The 15,014-nt window shown below is 35.8% G+C and overlaps 1 protein-coding gene and 1 long non-coding RNA gene across 2 annotated transcripts in view; both read left to right on the top strand.

Annotated features, from left to right (window-relative positions):
* Positions 1 to 15,014, top strand: part of LOC147839513 (uncharacterized) — a 243,096-nt gene that overhangs the window by 154,225 nt on the left and 73,857 nt on the right. The window lies entirely within an intron of this gene.
* On the top strand, positions 178 to 14,146 carry hsp90aa1.2 (heat shock protein 90, alpha (cytosolic), class A member 1, tandem duplicate 2). Its single transcript, NM_001045073.1, is given in 11 exon segments — positions 178 to 361; positions 1,776 to 1,931; positions 3,432 to 3,798; positions 4,656 to 4,789; positions 5,783 to 6,112; positions 7,182 to 7,347; positions 9,120 to 9,310; positions 10,737 to 10,884; positions 11,381 to 11,649; positions 13,486 to 13,819; positions 14,012 to 14,146. Coding segments are annotated over 10 exon segments (2,205 nt in total). The 5' UTR covers positions 178 to 361; the 3' UTR covers positions 14,122 to 14,146.

Genomic DNA, 15,014 nt, shown 5'->3' with positions numbered 1-15,014 from the left:
TATAACGACAAAATTAAAATATTTGGGTTGAACTAATTCTTTTAATTATATTAAAAACGACCTCAACTTTTCAGTCAGAATTTGAGAGCGATCTAGAAAATTCATGCACCTCAGTCTTAGCACCGCCCCTTCAGCCGTTGTAGTGTTTGATTGACAGCCAGGTCCCTCCCTCTTCTTCTATTGGAAAAGCGTTAAGAAGCTTCGAGAGGGTTCAGGAGCTCCGGCGGCTTCTCGAACAATCTCTGCCCGTGTATATAAGCTCGCCAGCGGACTCGAGAGCGACTAGAACCCGCTGACGCTGGAGAAGAAGAAATACAGCGAATAATTTCAACAAAGAAACTCTCAGAATAAACCACTCGAGGTAAGAAGCAATTATAAACATGTCAGCATCTAAATACTCCAACGTTATATTGACGTTTAATCGCATTTAATTAATTTGTCAACTTACGTTTATATGACGGTTGCGATGCTAATTACATAACGAATTATCATTTGTATGTAAGCAAATGTGAATAATGTGCAAGTTTAGAGGTTTTGCTCCACTTTTGATTCACTGTTAATATATTTAAAGTGGGTTAACTTTAATAGTGATATGACAGCTACTTGAATTAAGTCCTCGGGACCATCTGGAGTTGATCAGTTTTACCTCAGAGAGGATTTACATCAGATTAAACCAAGCTATTAAAAGATTTACGATCAATAAACGTGTCGTGCAAGCATTTGAGCAAGTAGATTTGACGGTATGCTATTATTATAAGTGCATGTTTATTTAAATATGCTAACTGTGAACGTGCACGCTAATAATATAACGTTAGCAAACATTTGGAAGTTTAATTAGGTGTGAATTACCGGGTATTTATTGTAATTGCAGTGTGTCATACGCATATTTGTGTTTTATTTACAGTTAGGTGATGTGATGCGCTCCATGTTAATGAACGGAGAGTTTGGTAGCTTCTAGAAGCTGGTTATGCGCGCTCTCAACGGCAGGGGGCGCGCACTCGGAGGAAACGTGCGAACAGTGTGTTCTGGACACAATTCATGTGTTTTTATGCTTAATATAAATGAACTCTCTTGAGGACATCTTTTGCAGAGTGACACCAGAAAAGATTTTAGAATATTTTTTATCATGTATTTACACTAAAAATCTTATTTAATTTATGGTTTCTTTCGATTTTTAATAATATATTTATTATTGAAATATTCCTGCCATGAAAATAGCCTTTGGTACAGACATGGCATTAAATAAAAATAAATTACATTACATTATATTTTTAATATAACTCTGTTCTGTTCGAATTAAGTCTGGTTGTGAGGCGTCATGTGCTTCAGTGTATCGTAAACTGCTCAGTTTTTACATTTTATTTGCATATTATCCTATTTAGTTTCTTATATCTTCATTTATTAATACAATATTAAATGATTTATCTTCATTAATAAATTATTGTCAATTATTGTAACTTCAAAGATGATTGAATGTGCCTTTTTTCCAAAGTCTAAATGAGTAGAATAGATTGAACACACATCATATACGTTAACAAAATAAAGCACACAGATCAACAATAAACAAGTAAAACACAACATACAGACACAGTGTCATACATTTCATAATTTTTTTTCATTGTTTTATTGTTTTTATTTTTTATTTTATATATATTTGTAGAGTGTGAAATGCATAGTCCTGACATCTATATAGAATATTTTACAGACATTGAGTTTAAATGATTTTTTAATACTAAAATTTTATTTGAATATAGTAATTTTTTCCTTCATTTTAGATGCCTGAGGCTCACGAGCAGCAGATGATGGAGGATGAGGAGGTGGAGACGTTTGCGTTTCAGGCTGAGATCGCTCAGCTCATGTCTCTGATCATCAACACCTTCTACTCCAACAAGGAGATCTTCCTCCGAGAGCTCATCTCCAACTCCTCTGATGTACGTTTATCACTCCACACTTGCAGGAAAAGTACAAACAAAGATAAAAAACTGAGGGGTTTTCAGCTTGTAAAGGCCTGTTCATACCAAGCATTTTAACGATAGAGATAAGCAGTTAAAGTCAGAATTATTCGCGCTCCTGTGAATTTTTATTTTAAATGTCTCCCAAATGATGTTTAACAGATTTACCAATTTTTCACAGAATTTCCTATAATATTTTTTTCTTCTGAAGTAAGTCTTAATTGTTTTATTTTGGCTAGAATAAAAACTTCAGCCCCCTTCAGCAATATTAGTTTTGGATTGTCTCCAGAACAAACCACTGTTATACACTGACTTGCCTAATTACCCTAACTTTACCCTAAATACCCTAGTGAAGCCTTTACATGTCACTTAAAGCTGAATACTAGTGTCTTGAAGAATATCTAGTCTAATATTAGGATTAAAGAAATTAGAAATGAGTTATTAAAAATATTATGTATAAAATATGTTTGCAAAATTGTCTCTGTTAAATAGAAATTCTGTAGAAAATGTAAAAGAAATAATATTGAACTGGAGGACTAATAATTCTGACATCAGTTTTAGATGTAAAAATGGTTGAAAGTGTTAAAGAATAGCTCAGCACAACTTCATTAATGAAGATAAATGTAGTCATATATTATATCGTAAATATTGATATTGTCTCTTTAGAAGGATTTTATAAAACACTGGCAGTCAATGAGAATCCAGTGAAAATTAAATATTTGTAACCTTCATATTAAGGCTGCACAATATAAAATTTCAGCATCGATATCGCAATGTGATCATTCGCAATAGTCACATCAGAGGATATGCAATGTTGAGTTTCTATTATAATTTTTCATTTGCGTGTCTTTTTATGCATGTAAGTGTATAATGATTTTAAAAGCATTCAGTTATGAAAAACTGTCCCATTTATGATCTTAACTACGATTCATTTTATGAAATTGTTTTATTTTCATCATTCAGTTATCGTACTTCAATACTGTTAGACTCAGGACACATAAAAACACTTCATTTCAACTGTATCTTTTTCTTGATTATATTTATAGATTGCTATGCATACAAATACTCACAGCACATGCAAATACAGAAATAGCACAGACCACAACAGAAATGTGTCGGGGGTCCCCAGAAAGTTCATAGATTGTTTATTAGATTTTATGCAGATGCACTCTTACTGCAGAGTCATGCCAATCGATCTAACATTAGATTCTTTCAAAATAGAGATATTAATTCAAAGTAAAAAATATCCCAATGTTAGATTTTTCCAATATTGTGCAACTCTACTTTATATACACACTCTAGGGACCTCAGAGACTTATTTTATATCTTGTAAAAAGGGGCGTAATAGGTTTCCTTTAAGTAGCGATAAGTAAAAAATTTGTGTTAAATAATATAAAAAATGTATCAGTTTATTTCCACCATTGTTTCATACTGTTTGATAACATGCAACTAAAATGAACTCTCTTAATTTTCTATCAGGCTTTGGACAAAATCCGCTATGAAAGTCTCACAGACCCAAGCAAGCTGGACTCAGGAAAAGACCTTAAAATCGAAATCATTCCCAACAAAGAAGAGCGCACGCTGACCATCATCGACACCGGCATCGGCATGACCAAAGCCGACCTGATCAACAATCTGGGCACCATCGCTAAATCCGGCACAAAGGCCTTCATGGAGGCTCTGCAGGCCGGAGCGGACATTTCTATGATCGGTCAGTTCGGTGTGGGCTTTTATTCTGCGTATCTGGTGGCCGAGAAAGTGACGGTCATCACCAAACATCTCGATGATGAGCAGTACGCGTGGGAATCGTCTGCTGGCGGATCGTTCACTGTCAAAGTGGATAACTGTAAGTAACCCGCATTTTTAATGACATGCACAGATGCTTTGCATAATGATATAATGGCATTTTTTGGTCCTAAAATTTGATGTCAATGGATGGTTCAAATTAATTTAAGTTAGTAGTTATTTCCTAGCCACATGTTTTAAATTAATAATGTGTCAAAAGCCAAACATAATCTATACTTTTTATTCAGCAGAACTTTTCTTTTAATACAAAAAAAAAAAAATTACAACTGTGATGTAACTAAATTTGGAATTAATAATGATATATATATATGTATATATATATATGGTCGAAATTAACCTTTAATATTAGCATTTAATATATTTTTTATTTTAAATGCAAAGATGACATTGGTTGTTATAAAAACTTGACATAAACAAATAAGTCACAACCTGTTTTTGTCTTCATATGACAAATTGAGGTTACCAAGACAACAGAACTTGTCATAAATCTATCATAAACATGATTGTCATGAAGCCGTTATAAATACCTCTTGAATATTTATATCAATAATATTAATATATATTGTTGACCTCAACTACAGTGGAACAAGTTAAATTTGTCATAAAAATGGCATTAAAGAATAATAATTTTGTTAAATATAATCTAAAAACGTTCATGACACATTTATAATGCCCTCATAACAATCATGTTTAGGACAGGTTTTGTAATGTTAATTGTAATAATTGTATGTTTTCTGACATTTTTTTTTTTGAAAATGTATAAAGGCAAGGTTATATTATAAATTAATATTATATAAAAGGTCACGAGGGTGCATGAATCTTTACAAAATAATAAATTGCACAGGTCACTAAATTTTAATAATAACTGCAAAATACTGCATTTTTTATTCTCTGCAGCTGAGCCAATCGGCCGTGGCACAAAAGTGATTCTTCATCTGAAGGAGGATCAGACAGAGTACATCGAAGAGCGGCGGATCAAAGAGATCGTCAAGAAACACTCGCAGTTTATTGGATACCCTATCACACTCTTTGTAAGTGTTTTTAGCATCCATCTGTTTCTTAAAGGGACAAAACTGAAAATTGCATTGCGTTCGTTGTGTTTCAATTTCGTCCTCCGAGTCACGACTGATTTGTTGGAGAAGAAAAAAACACCACAGTGGCAAATCCCAACACATCAAACTACATTTCTGTCTGATATTTTTTTGATCTCATTAAATAGAGAGAGTGCCTGTTTATGCGATATTACCAACATGGGTTCATTCTGAAAACGTAGCCCTATATACATTTCTGGAGAATACGAATTGTGTAGCCAGAGGAATGTATGGCTGCATTTTGTCTTGTAAACGAACCCTATGGGGCGGTATGCTTTTTTTACGCAGTACCAGCTGAAGGTATACTTCCATGTGGATGGCTTTTTACAATCACTGGACAACTGTTACCAGTTTGTCCAGTAGCTCGCCATGTACATCGGCGGACTTGAGACCTAGAGAAAAGTTGACAGTTACGATGAGGTTTGAGTCTGGCGAAGAACATTTCCAGAAGGCGCGCAAGACAAAAACAGAAGCCAAAAAATAAATGAATCAGTGCTTTTGAAAACACTATTGGTTGGGTTTAGGGAAGAAGGAGGGTGGGTCAGTCAGTCAACAGTGGCCTCTGGTAGATTTATGTGAGAAGGGGCGAATGGCACTCACGAGAGGAATTTGAGATGGTAATTAAATAATAAAAAAATAATAATTCTATAAAAATGATTGATAATAAAGTTACAAATGCTATTAAAAGCCTCCGTCATAGGCCTTAAACACATACAAATGATAAACTATAATGACAAGACTACTGTGAAAGATCACACTGATATTGATGATGTGAATGCTGAAACCGTATATTGATCTATTGCACAGCCCTATACCTAATTCACATCTTTAGATGGAATCACAGCTTCTGCCGGTCAAACATTTTTATTTTTCAATACTCACTCATGCACACGAGTAAATTTTTTAATTAGCAACCATATCCTCTTGCTTCAGGTGGAGAAGGAGCGCGATAAGGAGGTGAGCGATGATGAGGCGGAAGAGGAGAAAGAGAAGGAGAAAGAAGAAGAAGAAGAGGGCGAGAAAGACGAAGACAAGCCTGAGATTGAAGACGTAGGCTCAGATGAGGACGACCACGATCATGGCGATAAGTGTGGCGACAAGAAGAAGAAAAAGAAGAAGATCAAGGAGAAATACATCGATCAGGAGGAGCTGAACAAAACCAAACCGCTGTGGACCCGCAACCCTGATGACATCACCAACGAAGAGTACGGAGAGTTTTACAAGAGCCTGACCAACGACTGGGAGGATCATCTGGCTGTTAAGGTGACTTAAGCTCCCGTAAAGTGCTTTGTAATGTGCATTTTTTTATTTAATGTTTGGCGTAATCTCAAATAAATCATGAAGAAAGGAAAGGGTGGGGTATTTACTTGCCCATCCCCCTTAAAAAAACAACCAGTAGCATTTAGTTTCATCTCAGTTCTGCAGGTGAGAGTGGTTGAGCTCAGGCGCAACAAACAAACTGCCAATGCGAAGAAGGGGATGGGGCATGTCATACACTAGAGAGCATTTGATTGGTCAGAAGATTTGATGAGTAATCTAAGTATATGTGGTGACATGAAAAAAATCATTCGTTTAGGCGGATGTGACACACTGCAAACTTTATATCAGGTGTATATCTTCTACATGTGAATTTTGTGTTTTGGAGCACACCTGATCATAGATATCCTTACATTTAACATACTAACAGTTAAGAAACGTATTGTAATATCAAAGGATCTTTAATTAGTTTCATAGCAAATATAAAATAATGTTATTCTTAAAGGTATTGTTTACCCAAAAATAGCAATTTACTCGTCTTTTAAGTGGATTAAAACCCTTATAAAATGTCTAAACCCAAAAATAAAAGTAAGTTTCTTTCTTCTGTTGAAAACAAATGAAAGAAACTGTAAGGATCACCAGCAATCGAGTGGCTACAGATCAATGGTAAACACGCAGATCTCAATGGACTACAAATCCACCATTACGTGGACTACTAGTTACAGTCATGCACCGCTCACACGCACCTGTTCCGAGTTCTGGTGATTATACACACAGAGACACAGCTGAAGCTCATTATTCATTCATTACAAGGACTATAAATACAGCTCGCACACACTCACACATCGGTGCTGGGTCTTGTAAATAGTTTTGTAAACATTACGACTTGTTTTTCTTGCCTAGTCTTGCCGTGTTTTTGACCTTCGTCTTGTTTGTTAATGTTGTTTGCTGCATGCCTGTACTGACCAATCGCCTGTGTATTTGACTTCGACTCTGTATTACCCGTTCACCAAGCATTCAGCAGATCTGTAGTGTTAAAAGCACATTATTTAACTGTTGTGTTTTATTCTCGCAGCACTTTTCAGTGGAAGGTCAGCTGGAATTTCGTGCGCTGCTTTTTGTTCCTCGTCGAGCTCCATTCGATCTGTTTGAGAACAAGAAAAAGAAGAATAACATCAAGCTGTACGTGCGCAGGGTGTTCATCATGGACAACTGTGACGAGCTCATACCAGAATATCTCAGTAAGTGTCTGATCACAAACACTAATATCAGGTTTAATTGGTTGATGTTCACATTTTATGCCTTAAAAAGTCTTAAATACACAGAAAAATTGTGTTGTAGGTATTAAATGATTGTAAATATGTCTTCATTTTAAATTTCTCTTAAGTAAAGTTATCCAATCAGACAAATTACACACAATCCATCCTAATAGTTTTTTTGATGACACTTTGCAATAAGGTTGTATTAATGAATATTAGTTAATGCATTTACTAAAATAAACAAACAATAAGCAATAAATTGGGTACAGTATTTGTTCATGTTAGTAAACACTAATAAAAATACATGTTCATTGTTAATTTGTCAACTCACGATGCATAACTAAAGTAACTTGCATAAATTTGTATGTTAATAATGCATTAGTAGATGTTGAACTAGGATTAATAAATGCTGTTCATGATCATTCGTTTATTAGTTCATGTTACATTAACCAACGAAACATTATTGTGAAGTGTGCCCTAAATATAAGTTGTTTTTTACCTTGCAAAATGATGCAATTCACAACAGCTGTTAAACATTTTTACAGCAAATTATCTTAATTAAATTCTCTAATCAGGAAAAGAAATGTGCCAGTAGTGTGATCTGCCCTATCTGTATATATATATACACGAAATGAGAATCAATATACATTTAAAATGAAAGATGGCACATTTACGATACAAATCAAGTACATTTAAGAGAGTTTCAATTCAATGTTATCTTGGGGCAAACCTATCATCAGAAAATTTCTTTTGAATACTATAATGTACTGTACTGTACTATACTATATTGTATTATACTATACTTTAATGATTAGCGTCTAATATTTTGTGATGAAGTATGCTCATGTATGTTAATTGTAAAGCACTTGAAAATGAGTCTGGAAATTGCTTAGAAAGTGCTTAATACCATGATTGATTATATTGCATGCTGTTTTTTATTGGTAATTGAGATTTAGGCATCATCTAAAAGCTATTTAAAAAAAAAAAAAAAATATATATATATATATATATATATATATATATATATATATATATATATATATATATATATATATATATATATATATATATATATATATAAGCTCTTCATTAATATATGATTTATTTGGACTATATTCGACTGAGATAACCATTGCTAATCAAAAGTTACATTTTGAAAATAAAGACTAACAATTAAGTTTTTATACATTAACAGTATGTAAAAAATGGAACATAATCTTCTTTACTTAATAATCTAATAATGTTTGGCATAAAAAGAAATTATTTTGACCCACACAATGTAACTTTGGCTATTGTTAAAAATCAGTCCATGCAACATAAGACTGCTTATGTGCTCCAGGCTCACATATGAAGCACAAGCTAAAGTGTTTTTTTTTTTATCAAAAGACCTATTGCTTGTAAGGCCAGGCAGGTTTTTTATTTATTTCTGTTGCACATTTCATACACAAAGGTAATTAAAGTGCTTTACATAAACAAGAATAAAAAGGAAACAATGAGAAAGATCTGCTGTGCTTTGTATGTTGTATTTAGCTTGTAAAAATCCGAGAAACAATGTTCAAAATAAAGAAGGAAATAAAAGAAATATAAAATAGAGCAGATAAAATATAAGAAGTAAAAAACAACACAGAATAAAAACAGATTATGTGTTAAAACAGGTATTAAAGAAATGAAAGATGCGTAGTAGATTGTGTGTAACAGGCAAAGTTTTATTACTGACAGGCCTGTTGGATGTGTGCATTTGTTTCTCCTTCCAGACTTTATTAAGGGTGTGGTGGACTCTGAGGATCTGCCTCTGAACATCTCCAGAGAAATGCTTCAACAGAGCAAAATCCTGAAGGTGATCCGCAAAAACCTGGTCAAGAAGTGTCTGGAGCTCTTCACCGAACTGGCAGAGGATAAAGACAACTATAAGAAATACTACGAGCAGTTCTCCAAAAACATCAAGGTGAAAACTCACACTCCAGTCTCATAAGACCTGTTCAGATGTGGGGGTTTTTTCTGCAGGGGTTTTAATGTTTGTCCACTTGAAAACATAATATCTGGTCACAAAAACCAAAATTTTCAACACAGGCTTATTGTGAAAACGTACCACTGTATACATTTCTGGAGAGCACAGGGGCTTTCCTTTTTCTGGATTGCTTTTGAAAACACTGTCGGTTGGGTTTAGGGAAGGGGGTGGGCGGGGGAATCTGTCGGTCGGTCGGTCAGACAGCGGTTTACCTGAAAACAGTAGGCATGAATGGCACTCGTGAAAACAAAAGAACGTAGCTCCTGGGACGTATTTGGCGCTCTCCAGAAATGCATAGAGGGGTACATTTTCGGAATGAGCCTAGGTTGGAAACTTTCTGAAGTCTTCGGCCAGGGTGAACATTTTCAGAAAGTCTGAGTACAGTGTGGTCGTGTGGACAATCCTTTTTGATTGGCCAACTCTGCTGGGTTCACACCTAAAGCAGATGTGATTGAGGAAAATCCTGCATGTTCACGAGTTCCATGACATTCAAACCGTTAATCCGCCTCTGTTCTCACATTTCCAATGACTTGTTACATGCAGTGTACTTGAGCAAATACTTACAGTGTGTCTCAATCAGCACCCTTGGCGTCAGCTATTTTTTTAAGTGCTGTATTTATGTCAATAAAAATAACTTAGTTTTAATCAAATATTAATCATGCACTTACTTAAATACAATTGGTCGATTAATATTCTCTCTAACAAACATGAGTGGCCAAATCTGGTTGTTTACGTAAAATAGCTCTTCTATTGATGTCTTTTGGAATGATTTCATTATGACTACAGGCTTTATTTTTTCAATGACTACATTACATAATCTTTTTTTAAATTATTAGAGATATAGTTCACCCAAAAAAGAAAATTACTATTTATAATTACTATTAATGTCCCACAACTGGGTTGCAGCTGGAAGGGCATCCGCTGTGTAAACTATATGCTGCAATAGTTGGTGGTTCATTCCGCTGTGGCGACCCCTGATGAATAAAGGGACTAAGCCGAAGAAAATTGAATGAATGAATTACTATAAAGTACTCAACCTCAAAAGGTTTCAAAGCATTTCCTGACTTTCCTTCTTCTACTGAACACAAAAGATAATGTACTGACAAAAGTGGAAGACCTGTAACCACTGACTGACATAATAGGAAAAACAAATACCATTGTAGTCGATATTCACAGGATTTCAGCTTTTTTCAAAGTATCCCCTTTTGTGGTCCACAGAATAAAGAAACTCAGATGGGTTTGGAACAAGTAAAGGGTGTATAAATGATGACAGAAATGTCAGTTTCAGGTGAACTATCCCCTAACTAATCTGTGCATAACTGTGTATGACTCTGAGAGGTAAACAAATGCTGTTGTTTTACAGCTGGGCATCCATGAAGACTCGCAGAACAGAAAGAAACTGTCAGAGCTGCTGCGCTACTACACATCCGCTTCAGGAGACGAGATGGTGTCGCTCAAAGATTACGTCACACGCATGAAGGACACGCAGAAGCACATCTACTACATCACCGGTAAAAATACACTGATAACATACACTGGAAATACACTGCAGCAATCATCACATGAGCTAACTGCTTTATTTGAGCATCAGTCATATCAGTAATACAGTATCAGTATCTTCAGTCACTTAAAAACCAACATAGGAATGTTAATAAGTACAAATAAATGCCATCACAACTCAAATAAATACAAAAAAATGAAAAGTTTGATGGTTGCACTGCAAAAAATGTTCAGATATCTATAAATTTATTAAATCAAGAAGCATTTTTAGAAACATTATGTTAAAATAAAGCGAGTTCTTCCTTAAATCAAGCAAAATAATCTTCCGATGGTGTGAAATAATCTATTAAAGGTTAGTTTTCATGCTACTAATATTTTTAGCAGATACTTTTACTCTACTTGCACTTAATAATTTTGTGCAATTAATAGTACTTGAATTTGACTCTGATTTTTTAATGCTCTTTCCACCACTGCTGAGTTTTCACCAATGTTTTGCATGTTCTGCAGGTGAGACCAAAGATCAGGTGGCGAACTCAGCGTTTGTGGAGCGCCTCCGTAAAGCAGGTCTGGAGGTGATCTACATGATCGAGCCCATCGACGAATACTGTGTTCAGCAGCTGAAGGAGTTCGAAGGCAAGAATCTGGTGTCGGTCACTAAAGAAGGCCTGGAGCTGCCCGAGGATGAAGAGGAGAAGAAGAAGCAGGAGGAGAAGAAGAGCAAGTTTGAAAACCTCTGCAAGATCATGAAGGACATCCTGGAGAAGAAAGTGGAGAAGGTAAAGATCCCATAAACCAACACTACAGTTCAACCTTATTTATATATATATATTAGTGCAGTCAATCGATTAAAAAAAATCGCACCTTTTTAAAAAAAATTATCGCAATTAATCACATTTAAAATACTGAAACTTGTAATTTTGGCTGTTTAAATGTAAAATTAATGTAAACGCAAGACAAAAACTATTTGAATTCAAAATATTATTGTTTAATAGAATTTTTGTTTAACTTGTAACACAGATTTCTTCATGTAAACAACAAACCCACAATAAACCATCAAGATCCTGGCTTGACAGCCATATTTACTACAGAAATTAAAACACAGGCATGTTAATGACATTTAAATTTCAAAACAATTAATGCCAATAAAGAAAACATTGATTTCCATGTTGGATTCTAAGTGGACTGCAAAGAAATGCCAAAGTACAGGAACTGCAGAAATGGAAAATGAAAAATTATAATAATAAACTACAGAACACAAACTGTTGCACTCATTGTAAAGTTTTATTGCTGTGAGTTGAGAACATTAATTATAGAGTAGAAACTATTTTGCTTGATCCTCCTTTACATTCATCCAGTTGCTAAGACTAGGAGTATCCCGCAAGTGCACAGAGACTCCCAAATGCCCGCAAATTAATGATAATTTCTCGCAAACCGGTCGTTAAATACATTGCACACCCCTCTCGCACCTACTCAGATACGTCGCTCACTCCACCCCTGACACCCCTCAACGGGCCTGACACAGACATACACACACACACACACACACAACGCGCTGCAGACGTTTTGGCCCCAACGGCCTTCCATACTGAAGCGACTCCCGTCAGATTCAACACGCATGATCACGTTCATCAAATTTGCTTAAACTAAGCGTCCTAAAGTATTACTGTATTTCACAAGGATTCTGACAACAACGCGAAGCAAACGCTTTCATTGCGTTCAATGAGGAAACACGCTAAACTTGAGGGGGTTAATGCTGAAAGGCAGAGTGATGCCCTGACAGCTCGACTTCACCAGAGACTTTTTCTGAGCACATTCACATACGACACCAATACTCCGATTTTAATATGATTAAGATTATACGCTTATTAAAATTCTCCTGTGTAGCCTAAGCAGCGATTTTATTACCTTAAAGGAACACCGAGTCACGAAATGCGGAGGATTTTCTTTCTGTTCGCCATGCGGTATCAACTTACAACAGAAGTCGAAAGTTAAAAGTGAAACACCCGAAACTGCATGAAACTCTGGATAACCTGTGATGCGACTAATTGTTTTATACTGAAAATTGCCTTCAAAAAGTGCTTCCTTGGTCTTATCCACATTTCTTGCATGTTAAACGCATGTCCACCACAACAGGAAGTAAAAAAAACCTGCAACTGCGTTAATTGCGTAAATTTTTTTTAACGCGTTAATTATTTAAAATTAATCGCATGCGTTAACGATCTAATTTTGACAGCGCTAATATATATATATATATATATATATACACACACACACACACACAGTAAACGAGTGTATTTCAGCACACACACACACTATAATCTGCTGTTTTACTCCACTGAACTCCATATAAAAGACAGAAACTCTTCAGCACAGGCCGATCTAAAGGGTTAATGCTGACAACTGATGATCAACAGGAACAATGACACACTGTCCCTCTTATTCCTAACAGGGAAAACCAGCAACAGTCAAGAACACATGATTATCTGCTGTCATGGCTTTACAATCAATAAATGTGATTATAATAGAAGTCAAAAACAGCACCAACATAACCAAAGGAGAGTCCAGCTGAACACACACCAGGGTTAACAACTGTGTTTTTTTCATTGCGTCAGGTCACCGTCTCCAACCGTCTGGTGTCTTCGCCCTGCTGTATCGTCACCAGCACATACGGCTGGACGGCGAACATGGAGAGGATCATGAAGGCTCAGGCCCTCAGAGATAACTCCACTATGGGTTACATGGCTGCCAAAAAGCACCTGGAGATCAACCCTGACCACCCCATCGTGGAGACCCTCCGGCAGAAAGCGGAAGCCGACAAAAACGACAAATCTGTGAAGGATCTGGTGATCCTGCTGTTCGAGACGGCGCTCTTATCCTCAGGCTTCACACTGGACGACCCGCAGACACACTCCAACCGCATCTACAGGATGATCAAACTGGGCTTAGGTGAGGCTCGCTTCACGATTACAGTTTAGCTTTATTTCTGTAGTGCTTTCTATAATGTAGATTGTGTCAAAGCAGATAACATAGATGAAGATGAGAGAATAAAAACCATAACATGTTCATCAGTATCAGGTGTGAACGCACCATTACAGTGCTGAGAAAGCTGAAAGCAATCGCTCTGCTTTTTCTGTTCAGGCATTGATGAGGACGACCTGTCGGCAGAGGAGCCCAGTTCTGCCCCGATAGAGGAGATGCCGCCGCTGGAAGGAGACGACGACACATCCCGCATGGAGGAGGTGGACTGAGGAACACATCCAGCGTGTATTATTATGTAAATTAATCTATTTATCTTCACATTACTGATGGTTCTTCATCTGCATTCCAGTTCTTCGGTTAAACCATGCAACCGTCAACCTTCCCTTGTTTTGTATTTTTTGAGTTGTGATCGCATTGTTTTGTATTTATTAACATTCCTATGTTGATTTTTGAGTGTTTAAGGGACTCAAGATGTAAAGTATGACACTGATACTGTATTGCTGACATGACAGATGCTGAAATAAAGTGTTTAGAATATCAGCTCATGTGATGACTGTCTCTTCATCTGGATCAACAATTAAACCAATGGAAATAATAATACACACACACAGGAGTTATTAAAGTCAGACTGCAGGTTGCCAGATTGGAGCAACGATTATACCGATGGAAATAATAAACACACTTAAAAGTTATTTAAGTTAAACTGCAAGTTGTCAGATTGGAGCAAACAATCAGACCTTGGGAAATACTAATATACAAATAGAAGTTATTTAAGTCGGACTGCAGGTTGCCAGATTGGAGCAAACAGGTTTACCGATAGAAATTATAATAAACACACATAGAAGTTATTTAAGTCTGGCTGCAGGTTGCCAGACTGTAGGAAAAAAAATATACAGAGGGAAAATAAACACACAAATAAGTTATTTAAATCAGGTTGCCAGATTGGACCACACAATTACACCATGTGAAAGAATAATAAATGCACATAGACGTTTTTAACTCAGGCTACAGGTTGCCAGATTGGAGCAAACAATTATACCATGGGAAATATTATACACACATAGAAGTTATTTAGTTCGGGCTGCAGGTTGCCAGATTGTAGAAAAAATTATACCGATTGAAAAATAATAAACACACATAGAAGTTATTTAAATCGGACTGC

Source organism: Danio rerio, chromosome 20, assembly GCF_052040795.2.
Source record: "Danio rerio strain M-AB ecotype USA chromosome 20, GRCz13ab, whole genome shotgun sequence".
Taxonomy (NCBI): domain Eukaryota; kingdom Metazoa; phylum Chordata; class Actinopteri; order Cypriniformes; family Danionidae; genus Danio; species Danio rerio.
Note: the sequence above shows the minus strand (reverse complement) of the source record. Positions and strands in the feature narration are given on the sequence as shown.